The sequence below is a fragment of the Schistocerca serialis genome, chromosome 9 (genome assembly GCF_023864345.2).
Source record: "Schistocerca serialis cubense isolate TAMUIC-IGC-003099 chromosome 9, iqSchSeri2.2, whole genome shotgun sequence".
NCBI lineage: Eukaryota > Metazoa > Arthropoda > Insecta > Orthoptera > Acrididae > Schistocerca > Schistocerca serialis.
The window spans coordinates 445,854,726-445,877,284 of record NC_064646.1 but is presented as its reverse complement, the minus strand read 5'-3'; the positions used below and the strand labels follow the sequence as shown (position 1 = coordinate 445,877,284).

At 43.3% G+C, this 22,559-nt stretch overlaps 1 protein-coding gene across 1 annotated transcript in view; it reads left to right on the top strand.

Annotated features, from left to right (window-relative positions):
• The window catches only part of LOC126419143 (fatty acyl-CoA reductase wat-like), a 166,725-nt gene that overhangs the window by 48,333 nt on the left and 95,833 nt on the right, over positions 1 to 22,559 (top strand). The window contains 1 exon segment of the mRNA XM_050086253.1: positions 16,081 to 16,226. Coding sequence (XP_049942210.1) covers positions 16,081 to 16,226 — 146 coding nt within the window.

Sequence of the window (22,559 nt, the reverse complement as noted above, 5' to 3'; positions counted from 1 at the left end):
GGATTCTCGAACATATTCTCAGTTAGAATATAATGAATTTCCTTGAGACAGAGAAGTTGCTGTTCACGCATCAGCACGGCTTTCGAAAACATCGCTCCTGCGAAACGCAACTCGCCCTTTTTTCACATGATATCTTGCAAACCATGGATGAAGGGTATCAAACGGATGCCATATTCCTTCACTTCCGGAAAGCGTTTGACTCGGTGCCCCACTGCAGACTCCTAACTGAGGTACGAGCATATGGGACTGGTTCCCAAATATGTGAGTGGCTCGAAGACTTCTTAAGTATTAGAACCCAATACGTTGTCCTCGATTGTGAGTGTTCATCGGAGATGAGGGTATCATCTGGGGTGCCCCAGGGAAGTGTGGTAGGTCCGCTGTTGTTTTCTATCTACATAAATGATCTTTTGGATAGGGTGGATAGCAATGTGCGGCTTTTTGCTGATGATGCTGTGGCGTACGGGAATGTGTCGTCGTTGAGTGACTTTAGGAGGATACAAGATGACTTGGACAGGATTTGTGATTGGTGTAAAGAACTCTAAATATAGATAAATGTAAATTAATGCAGATGAATAGGAAAAAGAATCACGTAATGTTTTAATACTCCATTATTAATGTAGCGCTTGACACAGTCACGTCGATTAAATATTTGGGCGTAACATTGCAGAGCGATATGAAGTGGGACAAGCATGTAATGGCAGTTGTGGGGAAGGCGGATAGTTGTCTTCGGTTCATTGGTAGAATTTTGGGAAGATGTGGATCATCTGTAAAGGAGACCGCTTATAAAACACTAATCCGACCTATTCTTGAGTACTGCTCGAGCGTTTGGGATCCCTATCAGGTCGGATTGAGGGAGGACATAGAAGCAATTCAGAGGCGGGCTGCTAGATTTGTTACTGGTAGGTTTGATCATCACGCGAGTGTTACGGAAATGCTTCAGGAACACGGGTGGGAGTCTCTGGAGGAAAGGAGGCGTTCTTTTCGTGGATCGCTACTGAGGAAATTTAGAGAACCAGCATTTGAGGCTGACTGCAGTACAATTTTACAGCCCCTAACTTATATTTCGCGGAAAGACCACAAAGATAAGATAAGAGAGATTAGGGCTCGGACAGAGGCATATAGGAAGTCATTTTTCCCTCGTTCTGTTTGGGAGTGGAACAGGGAGAGAAGATGCTAGTTGTGGTACGAGGTACCCTCCGCCACGCAACGTATGGTCGATTGCGGAGTATGTATGTATATGTAGATGTAGAAAGGAAGAATGGTTTAACGTGCCGTCGACATCGAGGTCATTAGAAACGAAGCACAGGCTCAGATGGGGAAGAAAACCGGCAGTGCCCTTTCAAAAGGAACAATCCCAGCATATGCGTGAAGCGATTTAGGGAAATCATGCAAAATTTAAATCTCGATGGCTGGATGCGGGTTTAAACGGTCGTCCTCCCGAATGCGAGTCCAGTGTGCTAACCACTGCGGCACGTCGCTTTCAGAATTTCAAATTGTTACATATAAACAAATTTGCCTGTTTGATGCACACTGCTCATTATTCCAATGAGGCCAGACGTACACGGAATTAAGGAATTTCGTAGTTGATGAATTAGGAAAGAGCAATCGACTTATGTACGCTGCCTAACAAAACCTGAAGCACATCGAACGGGGTAGGAGACTAAAAGAAGCTTCACGGATTGAAAGGATATGTGATACTATATCAGCGATTATAATATTGGAGTCAAATAGACAAGGAACTTGGTAGAACGAGCTACCTTTCAGTATAACGCTACAGCGCCTCTGGTCTGGAGACAGGCAATGATTCGGTAGGGAAGAGCATCATAAAGCCCTCGTGTCCTCACCAGAGGCAAGCTAGCCCACACGTGTTGTTACTCGCCCTTTATATCCTGGATGCTACGACTGCGAGACAGTTATCGTCCGAGATGGCCGCATGCGTGTTATATCGGCAACAGATATGAGGATCTTGCTGGCAACAACATGCAGAAAGTTCCAACAGACATGTGCTATGTGTCTTGTAGAAAAATGACACCACGATACAGTCGCTCGAGCGCTAACACAAGAGCCTGCAGGGTAACCATGACACTGCATTGTGACGTCCTAATTCCCTCAGTCACGATTAGTCACGACCTGAGTTGATAACCGATGGCTCTCCAAGCCATAACGTGATGCGTGTCACCACTGTGCCCGTCCAAAACATTTGACGAATGCGACGTTCCGTTCTGAATTCCCTCAATCACTACCAGCCGTGATCGGAAGTAACACCCGACGACTCCCTACAGCATGAGGCCACGAGTAACACCTCTGTTCTTCACCAAAACGTTGGAAGAATGCGACATCTGACGAGGCCGCCGCCATACTCGCCGACGGTGGTCGTCCCGTGTTCTGCAGAACCGTCATTCATCGCCGAACACAATGCGACGGCATTCATCACCAGTCCGTGATTCCCGGTCACGGAAACACTCTAGACGCAGCCGTTTGTTTTTAGGTGTTAACGGCGTCCTACAAACGGGATGGTAATTCCTTAAACCGGTTGCTGCTAATCTCCGACCAGAGGTGTGGGATAATGCAGACCGTTGCAGGGAATCCATTAGACATTCTCGGATGGCTGGCGCATGTGGTAAGGGTTAACGAAGTGCCTGGTGCACAACACAGTATTCCTCTCTAGTGGTGACCAGACATGATCGATTGGAGACTTGACGACGAGATTGCCTTTCCTAAAGTTCCCCAGCAGTCCAACATTGGGACTCTACCACAAAATTAGCGATATTGCTGAATTCGACCATCTGGTCAAATGTAGACTGACAATGAAATGATTCAAAGTCTGACACCGTTGCACCCCTTATATACACTACCAGGATGGTAACAATGGTTCAAAAATGGTTCAAATAGCTCTGAGCACTATGGGACTTAACATCTGTGGTCATCAGTCCCCTAGAACTTAGAACTACTCAAACCTAACTAACCTAAGGACATCACACACATCCATGCCCGAGGCAGGATACGAACCCGCGACCGTAGCAGTCGCGTGGTTCCGGACTGAGCGCCTAGAACCGCTAGACCACCGCGGCCGGCGATGGTAACAATGCTAAACATAAACAACACTAATAAAGGGCAAGCCGGCCAGGGAGGCCAAGCGGTTCTAGGGGCTCCAGTCTGGAACCGCGCGACTGCTACGGTCGCAGATTCGAATCCTGCCTCGGACATGGATGTGTGTGATGTCCTTAGGTTTAAGTAGTTCTAAGTTCTAGGGGACTGATGACCTCAGAAGTTAAGTCCCGTAGTGCTCAGAGCCATTTGAACCATTGTTGAATGAAGGGCCCATTCTATCTCCCACACAGAGTCGCAACTCTAATCATATACGTACCCGCCCATGGTGAGTATGTGCACCAGCTTATACTGACATCCGTCCATGCGTTCTGGCAGTTTAGGCACTGAAGATTCATTGTATTTCTTATAACGGTGCATCAAATAGATTCAAAACAGCGTCAAAATAATTATTGTCATCATTGAAGCAAATTCTTCCACAGATCGCAACTTGTAGAAGGACGACATACGGTCTAGGCGAAAGCAAATTCATGAAAAGTTGTTAACAAAATGTGACGTAATTGTGTTATTATCATAGTGAAATTCTTGAGCTTATTTGCTGTACTTGAATAAAATTGCAATGAATTAAGGATGGGTCCGCCTTTTACCAAGTACGCTAATACAAAATTGTTATTTTACTTTAATAGCCAGCCATGTTTCACCACAGTTGCGCTATCATTAGTGGGCTTTGGGTTCTATTTTTTCTGAAATACATACTGACAGGTTACATTTAGGTTAGGAAATATGTTATATCGGATTTTGTTGTTACTTTAAATCGTACATGTTATTTACGGAATGCACTCGTGGTCTAGGGTTTGCATCTTTGATTAGTAATCAGAACGTCCTCAGTTCTGGGTTCGAAACCCGCCACCACTTAAAATTTGATTAATAATCAGCATTGGCGGCCTAAGAGTTACAGCATAAAAGTCAGCCTCATTCTGCCAACGGCCTTGTCAAAGAGGGTGGAGGAGGGGATAGCGATTCAAGACAGTCTCTTGTCCTTGGGGTGGGAACTAGCCCTAAAGGCGGAAGAATCAGCAACGATCAACGGCAGGAGGATGCAGAAGGCAATGGAAACATTGCATTAAGGACACATAACGTGTATCCACAGGACATGTGGCCTGTAAATGAAGAAGTGTCATGATGATCCTCCCACTGACAATTCATTCCGGAATAGTCCCCCATTCAGTTATCCGGAAGGGGATTACAAAGGGGGAGGTGACCATGAGCAAAAGACTGAATAACCAACGAAGGGATAACGATCCACGTGTCGGGGAGTGGAATGTACGAAGCTTGAACGTGGTAGGAAAGCTAGAAAATGTGAAAAGAAAATGCAAAGGCTCAATCTAGATATAGTGGGGGTCCGTAAAGTAAAATAGAAACAAGGCAAGGATTTCTGTTCCGGCGAGTATAGGGCAATATCAACAGCAGCAGGAAATCTTATAAAGGGATTAGGATTCGTTATGAATAGAAAGGTAGGCCAAAGAATGTGTTACAGTGAACAGTTCAATTATAGGGTTGTTCTTACAAAATCAACAGCAAACCAACACCGACAACAATCGTTCAGGTATACATGCCGATGTTGCAGGCTGAAGATGAAGAGACAGAGAAAGTTTATGAAAATACTGAAAGGGTAATACGGTACATATACGGAGATGAGAATCTAATAGTCATGGGGGACTGGAATGCAGTTATAGGGGAAGGAGTAGACGAAAAGGTTACAGGAGAATACGGGCTTGGGACAAGGAATGAGAGGGGGAAAGACTAATTGAGTACTATAATAATTTTTGGCGAATACTCTGTTGAAGAATCACAGGAGGAGGCGGTACAGTTGGAAAAGACCGGGTGGTACGGGAAGATTTCAGTTAGATTACAACATGGTCAGACGGAGATTCCCAAATCAGATACTAGTTTGTGAGGCGTACCCAGGAGCTTATATAGACTCAGATGACAATGTAGTAGTGATGAAGAGAAGACTGAAGTTCAAGAGCAGGAAGAATCGATATGTAAAAATGTGAAATACGTAAGTACTCATAGATATTGAGATACGCTCGAAGTTCTCTAAAGCTATAGATACAGAAATGAGGAATAGTTCAGTAGGTGGTTAACTGAAGAGGAATGGACATCTCTAGAAAGGGCAATCACATAAGTTGGAGCGAAAGACATAGGTACAAAGAAGATAACTGCGAAGAAACCTTGGATAACAGAAGATATTCTTCAGTTGAAAGAATAAAGTACAGAAATGTTCAGGGAAATTGAGCAATACATAAATTCATGGCGCTGAAGAATGAAATAAATAGGGAACGCAGGAGAACTAAGGCAAAATGGCTGCATGAAAAATGTGAAGAAAGGGAAAAAGAAATTATTGTGGGAATTGATTCAGGATATAGGAAAGTCAAAATAACCTTCACTGACATTAAAAGCAAGGGTGGTAACATTATGAGTGCAATGGGAATTCCACTGTTAAATGCAAAGGTGAATGTGGATACATGGAAAGAGCACATTGAAGGCCTCTATGAGGGGAAGATTTGTCTGAGGTGATAGAACAAGAAACAGGAGTAGATTTACGTAGAAGAGATAGTGGATCCAGTATTAGAATTACAGTTTAGGAGGGCTTTGAAGGGCTTAAGGTCAAATAAGGCAGAAGGGATGGATAACATTCCATTAGAATTTCTAATATCATTGGGGAAAGTGGCAGAAAAACGACTGTTCACGTTGGTGTGTAGAATGTATGAGTCTGGTGACATACCATCTGACTTTCGGACAAATGTAATCCACACAATTCCGAAGACTGCAAGAGCTGACAAGTGCGAGCACAATCAGATTCAGCTCATGCATCCAAGTTGCTAACAAGAATAATATACAGAAGAATGGACAAGATGTGCTAGGTGACGATCAGTTTGGGTTTAGAAAAGGTAAAGGCACCAGAGAGGCAATTCTGACGTTACGGTTGATAATGGAAGCAAGACTAAAGAAAAATCAAGACACGTTCATAGGATTTGTCTACCTGGAAAAAGCGTTCGACAATGTAAAATAGTGCAAGACGTAAATTCTGAGGAAAATGGGCGTAGGGTATAGGGAGAGGCGGGTAATATACAATATGTGGAAGAGGCAAGAGGAAATAATAAAAGTGGTCGACCAAGAACAAAGCGATCGAATTAAAAATGGTGTGAGACAGTGATGTAATCTTTCCCCCCTACTGTTCAATCTGTACATCGAAGAAGCAATTATGGAAGTAAAAGATAGGTTCAGGAGTGGAATTAAAATTAAGGTGAAAGGATACCAATGTTACGATTCCCTGATGGCATTGCTGTCCTGAGTGAAAGTGAAGAAGAATTACATGATATGCTGAATGGAATGAACAGTCTATTGACTACAGAATATGGATTGAGATTAAATCGAAGACGAAAGTAATGAGAATGGCAGAAATGAGAACAGTGAGAAACTAAACATCGGGATTGATGGTCACAAAGTAGATGAAGTTAGGGAATTCTGGCACCTTGGCAGCAAAATAACCAATGACGGACGGAGCAAGGAGGACATCATTAGTAGCCAGCCGGTGTGGCCTAGCGGTTCTAGGCGCTACAGTCTGGAACCGCGCGACTGCTACGGTCGCAGGTTCGAATCCTCCCTCGGGCATGGATGTGTATGATGTCCTTAGGTTAGTTAGGTTTAAGTAGTTCGAAGTTCTAGGGGACTGATGACCTCAGCAGTTAAGTCCCATAGTGCTCAGAGCCATTTGAACCATTTTTTATATCAAAAGCAGACTAGCATTGGCAAAAAGGTCATTCCTGACCAAGAGAAGTCTACTACTATCAAATATAGGCCTTAATTTGGGGAAAATATTTCTGAGAATGTTCGTCTGGACTACAGCATTGTACGGTAGTGAAACATGGACTGTGGGAAAATCGGAACAGAAGAGAATCGAAGTATTTGGCATGTGGTACTACAGGCGAATGTTGAAAATTAGGTGCACTGCTAAGGTAAGGAATGAGGAGGTTCTACACATAATCGGAGAGGAAAGGAATATGTGGAAAACACTGACAAGGAGAAGAGACGGAATGATAAGACATCTGTTTAGACATCAGGGAATGACTTCCATGGTACTAGAGGGAGCTGTACATGGCCAAAAATGTAGAGGATGACAAGAGATTGGAATAGGTCAAGCAAATAATTGAGGATGTAGGTTGCAAGTGCTATTCTGAGATGAAGAGGTTAGCACAGGAGAGGAATTCGTGGCGGGCAGGATCAAACCAATTAGAAGACTGATGACCCCCTCCCAAAAAAAATGTTATTTATCTTTTATTTTAAATTGTGTTTCTGCCCATCGGTTGCCAACCGAAATCGACCACAGATCTAAGTTAGTGCACCATATCATCTGCAAACATAAAGGGTGCTAAGATATCGTCCGCAGTAAACTTTTGTCTACAGTATAATATTTAAAACATATATTCCGAGCATACATTGTTATGGTTGAATTATAAACAAAAATTCAATGCAGACGATATCCTTACATTCTTTATGTTTGCAGATGACGTGGTGGACTAACTTAACTTAGGGGCTGATTTCGGTCGGCGGACATTGGGCACAAATAGTTTAAAATATAATGTAAAGTACGTATGTAATTTTAGTAACAACATCCTACGTAACGCATTTCCTAAAATAAATAAATCTGTATACAAGTAGCTCAGCAAAAGAAAAGAAGTAGCCCACTGAGGATGTACAGCTGGGGTGAACCCCTTTGAGTATTAAACCAAAGCAGTATTTTTGTACCTGCGAAAGGTGAACCATCCTTAATTCATTATGAGTGAATTATTCCCTCAGGGAACTAAGATCTGTTCGAAAACAACTAAAGAAAGACAGGAGAGTCCGGCAGAGAGTACCAGTGTAAAATAAGATTGGAACACGACGATAAATACAGTACTGTAACCCTTGGAGAAATAAATTTCGGAAATTTGGTTTTTAAAAACGCTTCAATTATTAAAACAGAACGGAATTTTTTGTTCTATTTACCTGGATATCTTTCGACACCTATGTGTTAGTATCTCTGGTTCCGATTTTTTTTTTTTTCAGTTGTACATCTGTGTTTCACTCTCATCTATACGCGTAAAAATGGAATCATGATAACATCCACATAACAGAACAAAACGGTATGGAAGGACTTGGCTCAAGATTTATATGAATCGCAAGACCAGAGAAGTCTAAGGTTGGATATTAAATAGTATGTGATAAAATGGATCATCTACCAAAAACATTGGGATTTCAAATAAGCCATTTAAGATCTGAGAAAGGGGAAAAGAAAAGATTATGACAAATTGCAACCTGAAGCTGTAAAGCCTTCAGTAAATGAATCAGTATCGTGCCTCAAAATTGTTAAGGCTTTCGTGACAAACTGCCTTTCTGATTATGTCTCGGGTTCTTCGGCCGACGTTTGTTTGATGATTTTCTGACGTTTCGCCAGCAAAGCTTAACCTTCCATTGCTGATGGTGGACTGGAATGGCGCTCGCGGCCGCAGATTATACAATGAGGCGCCAAAGAAACTGGCATAGGCAAGCGTATTCAAATACAGAGATATGTAGACAGTAGCATACGGCATTGCGGTGGAAAACGCATATATAAGACAAAAAGTGTCTGGCGCAGCTGTTACACTGAAGAGCCAAAGAAACTGGTACACGTGCCTAAATCGCGTAACGCCCCCTCGAGCGCGTAGAAGTGCGCAGCACTACGTGGAATGGACTAGAATAATGTCTGAAGTAGTGCTGGAAGGAATTGATACCATAAATCCTGCAGGGCTGTCCATAAATCCGTGAGAGTACGAGGGGCTGGAGATCTCTTCTGAACAGCACGTTGCAAGGCATCCCAGATACGTACAATAACGTTCATGTCTGGGGAATTTGGTGGCCAGCGGAAGTGTTAACCTCAGAAGTGTGTTCCTGGAGCCACTCTGTACCAGTTCTGGATTTGTAGGATGTCGCATTGTCCTGCTGGAATTGCCCAATGCACAATAGACATGAATGAATGCAGGTGATCAGATTGGATGCTTACGTACATGTCACGTGTCAGTGACGTATCAGGGGTCCCCTATCAACCCAGCTGCACACGCCCCACACCATTACAGAGCCTTCATCATCTTGAACAGTCCCTTGCTGACGTGCAGGGTCCATGGCTTCATCAGGTTTTCTCTATTCCCGTACACGTCCATCCGGTCGATACAATTTGAAACGGGACTCGCCCGACCACGCAACGTGTTTCCAGTAATCAACAGTCCGATGTCGATGTGGGTGGGCCCAGGCGAGCCCTAAAGCTTTGTGGATGAGCATGCGTTGTGTGAGACCGACCACATGGTAAAGTTCGCCGACACCGAAGCTCTTGCTGCAGAAAAGAACTATCACACCCACTTCTTCGGAGAAGCTATAGAAATACACAATTATGAAAGTAGCTTCAAAAAGAAAGCAGAAAGCCTCAGTGTGAAAGGATCCTAGGTTCACATGCTGCAGCGAACGACTGTTGCAGGTAGCAGTGGGCGAACTGCACCGGAAATGACCACGGAGATGCCCTTGACGTTCGCGCGACAGGTACATATTCGGACAATCTGCGGCCGCGAGATCGACTTCAGTCCAACACGAACAATGGAGCTTTGACAATGTTAGCCATTCGTGCTGGCGAAATGTCAGGAAATCATCAAACAATCGTCGGCCGAAGAATCCGAGACAGGCAGAAGCCAACAGTCAGTTTGTGAATATCGAGGCTCACCAACTGTCTCAGTGGAATATATGGTAAGGTCATTTTGTCTGAAGATTTAGTTTAAACTACTCAAGTTCCTTCCTCAAAGAAATACAAACCAAAGGAAGCAAAGAATACAGGACAATTAATTTCGTGTTCTCCATAGCGAAAGTAGTATGTAGCCTCTTACTTGAAAGGTTACAAAGAAAGTTGAGGTAAAAATGGGAGTGGGTCTCTTTTGATTCAGGAAATGAAAGCAGACTTGAGAAGCTATTGGATGGTAGAGAATGAACTGACCAAGAATGAGGAAGGTTAATACTAATATGTACATATGTTATGCTGACTGGAAAAAGACGTTTGACAGATGAAGTGTATATGTTCAGTCATTAAGTCTGCCAACAGCTCACTGACGACTTCGCTGCCCCAACCGTTGAATATTCTAAAAATTCATACACTTGTCAAAAGTCAAGGAAAGCAAAGTACTGTTTAAATGATGACATTAGTATATGCCACACACAAAAGTTGAGTCTTATTTAAAATCAGTGAAAAATACGTACATGGGCAGACACTTAAGAATAACTCACCTTAAAGTCACAGAAGACGGAAGACACGATAGAAGTGAGCTAGCGCACATAAAATAATAGAAGCAATTTACATTTTCTTGTTTTATCAAACGAATAACGCATGTCTCAGAATGTATAGAAAGTTTTGATTTGAAATACAGATCGCTGTTATCTTTCATAGGAAATCTGCGTTTTACAATATCAGCTTAAACGAAATTCTTGTACACTCCTGGAAATGGAAAAAAGAACACATTGACACCGGTGTGCCAGACCCACCATACTTGCTCCGGACACTGCGAGAGGGCTGTACAAGCAATGATCACACGCACGGCACAGCGGACACACCAGGAACCGCGGCGTTGGCCGTCGAATGGCGCTAGCTGCGCAGCATTTGTGCACCGCCGCCGTCAGTGTCAGCCAGTTTGCCGTGGCATACGGAGCTCCATCGCAGTCTTTAACACTGGTAGCATGCCGCGACAGCGTGGACGTGAACCGTATGTGCAGTTGACGGACTTTGAGCGAGGGCGTATAGTGGGCATGCGGGAGACCGGGTGGACGTACCGCCGAAATGCTCAACACGTGGGGCGTGAGGTCTCCACAGTACATCGATGTTGTCGCCAGTGGTCGGCGGAAGGTGCACGTGCCCGTCGACCTGGGACCGGACCACAGCGACGCACGGATGCACGCCAAGACCGTAGGATCCTACGCAGTGCCGTAGGGGACCGCACCGCCACTTCCCAGCAAATTAGGGACACTGTTGCTCCTGGGGTATCGGCGAGGACCATTCGCAACCGTCTCCATGAAGCTGGGCTATGGTCCCGCACACCGTTAGGCCGTCTTCCGCTCACGCCCCAACATCGTGCAGCCCGCCTCCAGTGGTGTCGCGACAGGCGTGAACGGAGGGACGAATGGAGACGTGTCGTCTTCAGCGATGAGAGTCGCTTCTGCCTTGGTGCCAATGATGATCGTATGCGTGTTTGGCGCCGTGCAGGTGAGCGCCACAATCAGGACTGCATACGACCGAGGCACACAGGGCCAACACCCGGCATCATGGTGTGGGGAGCGATCTCCTACACTGGCCGTACACCACTGGTGATCGTCGAGGGGACACTGAATAGTGCACGGTACATCCAAACCGTCATCGAACCCATCGTTCTACCATTCCTAGACCGGCAAGGGAACTTGCTGTTCCAACAGGACAATGCACGTCCGCATGTATCCCATGCCACCCAACGTGCTCTAGAAGGTGTAAGTCAACTACCCTGGCCAGCAAGATCTCCGGATCTGTCCCCCATTGAGCATGTTTGTGACTGGATGAAGCGTCGTCTCACGCGGTCTGCACGTCCAGCACGAACGCTGGTCCAACTGAGGCGCCAGGTGGAAATGGCATGGGAAGCCGTTCCACAGGACTACATCCAGCATCTCTACGATCGTCTCCATGGGAGAATAGCAGCCTGCATTGCTGCGAAAGGTGGATATACACTGTACTAGTGCCGACATTGTGCATGCTCTGTTGCCTGTGTCTATGTGCCTGTGGTTCTGTCAGTGTGATCATGTGATGTATCTGACCCCAGGAATGTGTCAATAAAGTTTCCCCTTCCTGGGACAATGAATTCACGGTGTTCTTATTTCAATTTCCAGGAGTGTATATGTAATTAAAGAAGGTAGGCTCTACCCTTAATAGGAATAACAAAAAGATGTATATTTTATAAAGAAGTAGCTTGCTGTAGTCCGCAAAATATGCTGATACAGACTGTAAGGATAGGATGCTGGTAAAGGAACTCTGCATCAGACAGTGGTAGTTTCAGACCTACGACGCGCATTGGCTGAGACGAGTATCTGAAGAGGTATTAGACGAGTGTGTTATTTCCCATCAGTACTTTTCAGTGTTTGTATAGAGAAATTAACGTACAAGGCATTGCAAGAAACAAGAGGCATACCATCAACTGGAGAAAGGATGAAAGTATTTAATGGAGAGGGTCAAGCAGAGATGGTAGAATCAATCGATGTACTGCAAATTGTAAGAGAGGGTCGTTACACTGGGGAGTGAATATGCAGTGAGTACAAATGTTTGAATAGTGTCAGAGATGAGAATCACCACACGTCGAGATTTCGTGAAATTATCATTTGCAGGATAGGCATTCGAAAAAGTAAAATCATTTTGTTAGACGGGAGGTTTCGTTTTTAGCTGAGTAGAAAAGGTAATAATTATGAACGTACCCAGAGAATTGGAAAACGTCAAAAGTTTGCTGATAGATAAAACCATTCCGAAAAAAACAAAATTGAAAATCCGTTAAGTTTTCGGAGTGTAGTATTACATGGTAGCCAAAAATGAAAAGTCAAAAATATAGAAAAATAACAGTTTGTAAATGTGGGTGTGGAGATGAATACTTACAGAGAAACGGACAGTCGGAATATCGAACGATGAAGTATTTCTAACAACAGAAGATGAAAGGAAATCATAAGAATTTAAGGTTGATTTTGCATGGGATGGTTATTGCAAAAAAATTTATTTGAAGGATGACTCACTGTAAGAACGATTCCAATGAAGGGAGGGAGCGGAAGAACAAGATTTGGTATTTTAGATGACATTAACGATGGGCTAAGTTAGCAGGATACTAAGAAAGAGGCACAGTACAGGGAAATAGAGACAGTGTCCTGTAGCAAGGCAGGAAAACCAAACAAAGAGAATCAAAGACACAGTGTAGGTGCAGGGTCGTACAGAAACAGATGAACTGACTGACTCAACTCGAAAATTCAGTTTTTGCCATGTTCTGGGACATTCTAAGGAATTTAGACTATTGTTTCAAAAACAAAAAAGGATGAAGCTCTAATATCGCTATTTTGGAATTACGAAGAATATATACTTTGACTTCAATTCGAAATACGTGAATCCCTTACCTTTAAAATAGCAAAGAGTGCTTGTGTAAGAAAATCTTGTTTTCGATTAAAACATTAGAAATTGATTGAAAAGCTAATTATTAAATCCTTATGTGGCATTCATCCTATCAGCTCCAGAAATATGGGATTGATGACACGATATCGAAACAGAATATCAAAATATTATTGAAATATCAAGGTGGCACACAACGGCATCACTAAACGTTTTACTACACAACCTGTTTCAGTCACTGACGGACCGATTCCTCGAGTGTGATACAACGAAAACCCAAAATAAGGCACAATGAGCAATCACGGATTTCCAGGGCTGTGTTTGCAGCACGCCACTGGGAAGGAAGGGTCCTGTGGTACACAGTCCACATTGTCCTCGTCATCCTACATGAACTCATCCGAACGCTGGAGAGTGATCCTCAGCAGCTGAAAATGATCGATTGTCATTATTTTGGCAGTGGTATGTGATTTTGTCACAAGAAGTGGAGCCTGGACCTGTTTGTATTTATATCTTACATGCAATGATATTTGATTTGAACTGTCTGATTTCTATAGCTCTTTAGAGTGCTGTAAATTTTGGGCAAATAAGGAGCACCAAAAGACACATATGTTGATGATAGTTCTAGATGAGTCCGTGTCAAATTGAAACTGAATTTCGCGTACATTAAGGTCAACATTCACTAATACTGTTTTATCACTCTGAGAAAAAATACGGTAAACATTTTCAAAATCACCCACCATACTCCCCGTGTCACGGGTGCAAGTAGAGTACTTGGTGGTGCGACGTTGCTTCTGTAAACAAACGCCTGCCTAATGATAGAAGCTATTTTAATCCCCTCTTGAAAATTGGGAAACGCAGTACATGCCTCACCATCTGCTTAAGACAGATCTGCCATGTCAAGATATTAGTATCTACACAGCTTCTCATTCGTTCTCAGTTTGGACAATAGAGATATCGCTCCACCTTTGATGACATAGCCTTATTGAAGACGGCTGTACAAAAGGCCTTCCAAGACGACTGTACGTAAGGTGTTCCTTCTCAGTGTTAAAAAAACTGGATTACTACATTACGTGGGACTAATTTCTGTGAACGTCCTCTCCATTTCCCTCCTTCTTCATGCCAACAACAACAGCCTGTAAGTTGTAACTTGCTTTAAAAAGACTGGGCAAATGGATACAGAAGAAATTTTTAAGTTTTTCAGCTGAGAAATGCGTACGTGCCCGTTGTAATGGTCCGTGTTCTGGCTTTGACTTAAGTGAATATAGGATAAGGGCTATCAACCCACTGTTGAATCAGAAAGCTACGCAACTATAAAAAGGAGGAATGGCTTGCACGGGATGCAATTAATGAATACAACTATCTGACAATAGCATATACCGCACTGGTCATTCGGATAGGATGAAAGCATCATCAGCAATCTCCATATAGGACACTGCCCAGTAGATAATGTATTTTTCCTCCATCAGGAATACATCTGTCCCCTTTCTGCCCCTCTCCCACTTTAAATGACTAGGGCATAAGTATCGTTGTATACCACATTTTAACAGAGAATTTCACATTTTAACGAGTAAGCCAAATTTAACCAGGGACCTGTCTTCTGTTTCAGCTGATAGTGAGAAAAGATAGCAAAGCTTTTGAGATTACGTCTCTCATGTATACTGCAGCGTGAGCTTTGAGGCTGGAGCTTCTAGTTCGTAGCAGAACGGCTGGCTCATAGCTTTTCAATCATACAGTTATTAGCTCTAATTACCTGTTTTAGCGTTTTAATTCCCTTTTAACAAGTGTGTGTGTGTGTGTGTGTGTGTGTGTGTGTGTGTGTGTGTGTGTGTGTGTACAGTAAAACAACCATTATCATACTGTTATATGTGTTATATGTGACAAGAGAGTCAGAGCTAGCTTCGCTTTCGTGTGACAAATCCTTGTAATCTTAGGTTTCAATCACATTTTTAAGGAACATAACAATAAATGATAACACATGTAGAGAAAACTTTCGGGCCTATGCTGTATACTTATGAACTTTCAACTATGAGTATAATTAACAACGGAATGTAAATCATGATACTGCAATTTAAATTAAAATGAACTGTCAAGATCCCAGTAATATTATTTCCGGTTTCGCCTTATATACAAGCAATCTTCAGAATTTTTTGGTCACCTATAGCTGGTTCTGAGGGCTCCTCGGATTTCTCGTGGTACCGCCAAAAAATTCTGAAGATTGCTTGTATATAAGCCGAAAGCGGTCAATAAAGAAACATTATTGCGATCTCGATTGTTCGTTTCAACTTAACATTCAACATCAGGTCGTTCCTCTCCGTAGACTATGTTGTCAAAATTTATGTAATACCTCTATCGTTGGCAGTCTTGGCTATATGAATTTTAGTAACATGGAAATAAAGAAATAATGTAATTACTTGCATATTGTCGTAGACAGGGGAAATCAGAAAACAGAATGAAATTAAAAACTTCAAATTTCTTCTGTTTGCGTTTTACAGAGGAATCGGAAAATTTCTCGTTGTCTGTCAAGCTGTAAAACTCCCTGTGGCAATGGATGCATTTCTCAGAAATTTTGCTGGATAAAATGCCGTCCAAACATCTCAGGTTTGCTAACCAACTTCTTTTTATTTCGACAGGAAAGAAATTTGCCGTTAGAATAAATACAGTATTTGTTCCCTGAATGCCGTTGCTATTAACAATAATAGGAACAGTGTTGCGTTCATACTGTACGTTCCGAAGCGAGAACATCTTACTGTGTCGTTATCGCAGGCCATAATTATTATCGTAGACTTGACGAGGTTGTTACTTCTCGATTGCAGGCTTTTGTCTACATGTCGACGGCGTATTCACATGCTCCCAGAGATGAAATCGACGAGAAGTTCTACCCTCCAGCACTGGAGGCTGAGGAGCTGCTGAAGCTGATCAGCGTCATGGACGACGAACAGCTGGCGCAGTTACTCCCGCTGTGAGTGATCAGTTTTCACAGTTTCCTGTTATAGAGACCTGTTTGCAGCATTTATTTGTCCACATACAGCTGAAATCTGTATCAGTTCGAATCTGCAGAAGAAGAAGAAGGAGAAGAAACCTTATTCTCCTGTTATTTATTTTTATTGCCATTTGGTGTATGTACCACGCTGTCAGCCACACACTACAAAGGTAGTACAAACTGGCGAATCTAAAAATTAAGATCACCCGCCCAATAGGCTGCTGATTCAGCTCTGGGACGCAATCTAACAGCGATTCTGCGTGGCATGGATTCCATGAGGTGCTGATACTGTTACCTAGAATAACTATTTATTACCATTACAGACGAAGGGAAAAACCGGTAGAGGCAGACCTCGTGGAAGATCAGTTTGGATTCCGTAGAAATATTGGAACACGTGAGGCAATAATGACCGTACGACTTGTCTTAGAAGCTAGATTAAGAAAAGGCAAACCTACGTTTCTAGCATTTGTAGACTTAGAGAAAGCTTTTGACAATGTTGACTGGAATACTCTCTAATTCTGAAGGTGGCAGGGGTGAAATACAGGGAGCGAAAGGTTATTTACAATTTGTACAGAAACCAGATGGCAGTTATAAGAGTTGAGGGACATGAAAGGGAAGCAGTGGTTGGGAAGGGAGTGAGACAGGATTGTACCCTATCCCCGATGTTATCTGTATATTGAGCAAGTAGTAAAGGAAACGAAAGAAAAATTCGGAGTAGGTATTAAAATCGATGGAGAAGAAACAAAAACATTAAGGTTCACCGATGACATTGTAATTTTGTCAGAGACAGCAAATGACTTGGAAGAGCAGTTGAACGGAATGGACATTGTCTTGAAAGGAGGATATAAGATGAACATCAACAAAGGCAAAACGAGGATAATGGAAGGTAGTCGAGTTAACTCGGGTGGTGCTGAGGGAATTAGATTAGGGAATGAGACACTTAAAGTAGTAAAGGAGTTTTGCTATTTGGGGAACTAAATAACTGATGATGGTCGAAATAGAGAGGATATAAAATGCAGACTGGCAATGGCAAGGAAAGCGTTTGTGAAGAAGAGAAATTTGTTAACATCGAGTATAGATTTAAGTGTCAGAGAGTATTTGTATGGAGTGTAGCCACGTATGGAAGTGAAACATGGACGATAAATAGTTCCGACAAGAAGAGAATAGAAGCTATCGAAATATGGTGCTACAGAAGAATGCTGAATATTAGATGGGTAGATCAGATAACTAATGAGGAGGTGTTGAATAGAATTGGGGAGAAGAGTTGTTTGTGGCACAACTTGACTAGAAAAAGGGATCGGTTGGTAGGAAATGTTCTGAAGCATCAAGGGGACACCAATTTAGTATTGGAGGGCAGCGTGGAGGGTAAAAATCGTAGAGGGTGACCAAGAGATGAATACATTAAGCACATTCAGAATGATGTGGGATGCAGTACGTAATGGGAGATGAAGGAACTAGGACAGAGTAGCGTGGAGAGCTGCATCAAACCAGTCTCAGGACTGAAGACCACAACAACAACAACCTTTATGTTGAAATTAACTCCAGACAGAATTAGTTAATTATTTTTGCCTCTCACCACCAATTTTTGTTTGGTATCAAACTGAGAATGTCGAAAGTAAATAGTTATTTTTATAAGACAAATGCACGGTGAAAGAAGTCCTTGGAACGTTTCCGGAAGTATGTGAGGCCGGACATCTACACACAGATTCCGCCTTTCACTTATATTACAGGCCTGTGGTCTGTCGACGTGGAGCTGGAGCCCTGCAGCGTTGCATATGTCTCCAATCGGTTTCAGAAAAGAGAGCTTTGTGATCAAGGCACCAGCGAGAGTTCACAATCATTCTCCTCAAACCAATAGAGATCGATTCTGACCTTATAACACATGTAGCTATCCTGCTGCAACCTGTCATGTCCATAGGAGGAGACATCAAGCATGAAGTGATACAATTGCTCCGCAATAATATTCACGTAGTCCACCGCTGCCATGGCGCGTTGGGGTAGTGCTACAGATCCCACCACGATCTGGTATTACGTCTTATACTCTTTTCATTGTATGTCAATGATACGTCACCAGTTTCGTCCTACTACAAACACGACGCTTAACTGAAAAGTAATGCTTCCACCTTCGTAACTCTTCAACAGTTGGCACCATTGTTATGCGGCAGGTACTGGCTTGTTCCGCAGCCTCTTCTCTACAGCTCCAGCCTGCGGGAAGCTTTAGCATTGAACGGTTGTGTTGTTACAGTGTAATGTATGGAACCCTGCAAAGACGGTCGGTCAATTCTTGAGAGCAGAAGGTGTCACCCCAAAGGAGATCCACCAAAGAACGAAAGCAGTTTATGGTGATTGTGTTGATGTGAATACTGTACGTTATTGGGCGAGTAAGTTGAAATATGCTGAGGCGGGAACATCTCACCTGCGTGACAAACAAAGAGTTGGACGTTCTGTGACAGCAACCACCGAGTTCCACAAGCAAAACGTTGACTGATTCAGGACGATCGTCGTATCACTCAGAGCGAAACTGCAAAGCACAATAAGCATTTCACAAGAACGTGTGGGTCACGTTATTGCTTTGCTTGGCTGTCGGGATATCTGTGCACGATGAGTACCCCGGATGACCACCGCAACATCTTTAAACTTACTCGCCCCTCGACGTACAGTACTCACATCAGCACAATAACCACAAACTTCTTTCGTTCCCTGATGAATCTCCTCTAGGGCGATACCTTCTGCTGTCCAGAACTCAATGACTGCACATTGCTTAAATCGCATTGACCCACCGTCTGCGCAGGATTCCATACTTAACACTGTAACAACACAACGGGTCAGTGCTAAGGCTTCCCACCAACTGAAACTGTAGAGAAGAGGCTACGGAACAAGCCAGTACCTCCCGCATACCAACGCTGCTAACTGTTGAAGAGTTATGAAGGTGGAGGCATTACTTCTCAGTCAACCCTCGTCCAATATGGATGCTGATCACCCACAGTGGAAAACCAATAAAATGAAGACAGCTATCGAGAATCGCAATATCGACCTGTGTGCACTATCAAAACAGGCACAAGATATAGGGTTAAAGCTCAACCCGTCCAAACCCCAAACGATACGGGGTGATCATTCTAGGCTCATTAGCACGAATCAAAGTGAATACCTACTATCTTGAGTCCTGAATGGAGCAAACATCAAATTCTGTCTTTCAGCAAAGATTGTAGGAGTAATAATATAAGCAAATATAGATCGGACTGAGCACGTACTGGAATGGGCAAGAATGCATCACTGTCCCTCCATGTCCCATAAGAAGCTCTTCCCTCTCGACCTAGAAAAGAAACTTGTACGAACAGCTACACTTTCAATTATTAATTACAGCGATGTCATCCTGCAAGGATTTTCTCAGGAAAGCTCGCGGCACGTGGAACTACACTGCTGGCCACCGTAAATGCAACACCAAGAAAGACAAGAGGTAGCACAACAAAATTTATTTTGTAGATAACATGTTGACCAAGTATCAAATGATTACGTTTACAGACGTCTGTGACATGTGGTTCCTGCCAGAATCAGTAGCCAGAGTAGCCGCCATTGTTGGAGATCACCGCTGCCACACGTCTCGGCATTGAGTCAAAGAGACGTTGGATGTGTTCCTGGGGTACAGCAGCCCAAGCAGCTTCCACACGTTGCCAAAGATCATCTGGTGTGGCAGCTGGGGATGTAATCTGGGTCACTCGTTGAGCAACCATGGACTACATGTTTTCTATCGGCGAGAGATCCGGAGAGCGAGCCGGCCAGGGAAGCACTTCAATCTGGTTATTGACGAAGAACCTTTGGACAATGCGTGCCACGTGTGGTCGCGCATTATCCTGTTGAAATATGGCTGTGGCCGAGCCCTGAAGGTAAGGAAGGACAACTGGCTCCAGCACCTCGGATATGTAGCGCCGGCTATTTAAAGTACCGGCAATGCGTACTAGAGGCGTGCGAGAGTAATATCCAGTACGCCCCATACCATAATACCCGGTGCAAGACCAGTGTGGCGGTGCATAATGCAGCTGTCCAGCATCCTCTCTCCACGGTGTCTCCACACTCGAATCCGACCATCGTGGTGCTGCAGACAGAAGCGTGCCTCGTCAGTAAACGTCATTCCATTCTGCCGTCCACATCCGTCTGTCATCACACCATTGGCGACGGAGACGTCTGTGGTTCTGCGTCAATGGTAGACGAAGCAATGGACGTCTTGCGGACAGACCACTCTGCTGTAAACGGCGTCGAATGGTACGCGCAGACACTGGATGATGCGTTACAGACGCAATGTGCTGTGCTGTGGTTCGGGATGTCACTGAGCGAACCGTCACTGCCATGCGCACAATTTGCCTATCAGCACGTGCAGTGGTGCACCGAGGTGAATGCGATCGACCACGTCGGTCCGTCGTACCCTCCTGCATCCAACGGTCACATATCCGCATTACAGTTGTTTGGTTTCGTCCAACACAACTAGCGATCTCTCTGTATGATAATCCACAATATCGGTAAGCCACTATCCTTCCTCTGTCGAACTCTGATACTTGATCAAACGATGTTCGTTGTTGTCTACGAGGCATAACTGATCGTCTTGTGAAACAACCACAAGGTAAACACACGTGCCGAACGTACACTCGTCGAAATCGCCAAGTCTTAAATGGCGCTATGAGGTGGCGCCACAGGTGCGCGTGATGTGCGTCTGCGCTGAAATTCTAATCAGTTGCATATCTCATCGCTGCAAACTCATGGTGTAAATTTCACTTGATTCGGATGCTTCCTTCAGGGTGTTGCATTTACGGTGGCCAACAGTGTAGTTATGACTGTCTGGATTCGTTATATCTGTGATGTCGACTCTTTGATCGTATTTCACCATCATATATACAGCAACCCTGGCTTGCGGGCAGACAAACGCAGAGATTTCCGTACCCCTCATCTTCTCCAGTGTCTTATCAACGACCATTGACCCTTATATCTCTTCTCGAATCTGAAGTGCTTGGCTGAACGGACTGGCAGAAATTATGATTTCCAGTCAGAGCAAAATCCTTTCTGTCCCACTCCATCGTTCAGCCACTTTCTCGAAGTCCTCCTCAGTAGCAAGAATTCTAATCTGCAATAATTTCCTGCATTGTGTTGGAGAACTGAATAACACCTCCAGTTTCAGACGACGCTTAATGAGATATCTATGACAGCAACAACAGTGGTTACCATCGTGCCTGGACGCACTCGTTTACCATCGTACATCCTTCTTTTCAACCAGATCTTCCTCATTTACCGGCATTCAGAGTTTGTTCAATCTCCTTAAATTTTCTTTCCCTTGAACTCGCTATATCAGAACACATCTATTTCGTACACATGTAAACTCTTTAATATACATGCCACTATCATTTATTCCTACTATTATCATTATTATTATTATTATTATTATTATTATTATTATTATTATTATTTATTTTCTCAGACGTTATGTCTGGTCAAAAAAGGAAAGCGACGCGGACCTTGATCAAGCGTGACTTCCTTTTAACTGTACGGTATATGTTACATTGCATTTAGGAACTTTCGTGTAATTGAACATGTATCAATAATTGCAGATTTCTGTATTATTACTATTATTATTATTGTTATTATTACTGTTATCACTATCAGTGGCGCAGCAGCAGTAGTACAAGTACTGCCAGTATCAACTTCATTAGGTGACAGTCAGTCGAATTTACTCACATTTTGACCTGAAAGGGGCATTAGGATTGCCTCAGTGTTTTGTGTTTTCGAATCACTTCACACATTAACATGTACAACTGAAAACACTTGTAAGTACAATGAGGACTCAGAAACAGAAGAGGACAGTTGCAGATGTGTTTAATTAATAACTACAATAACTGTAATTATTCCAAAATGCATTACACAGTACAATCAGAAACAGTCAACAAATCTCTAAAATATCATTTCTTCCTCTCCTAACTGCGTTGTATTATAAGGACTTATTTACATTTGTATTCCTTGCTACAAGTAACCAAGCTCACACATCTGAAGATGAAAATCAGTATAATGCACATTCACGAGTTCGTATTGTTTACGTGTATAGTTTTTATCATAAGCACCTGATTGGTACAAGATGTGCACGCCCATGAGTTGTCGTAACTGGAAGACAAATAAATTCCCTCTTTCACGAGCCCTGCTCCACAGCGACCTTTCTATTAATAACATAGTTTATAAACTACTTAGACTGGCTAAGGCGGCACCATATTTGTTGTTCATTAAATACCTCCATGCAATCTACTTTCTCTCCGCATTCCAAACGCTATGGAGATA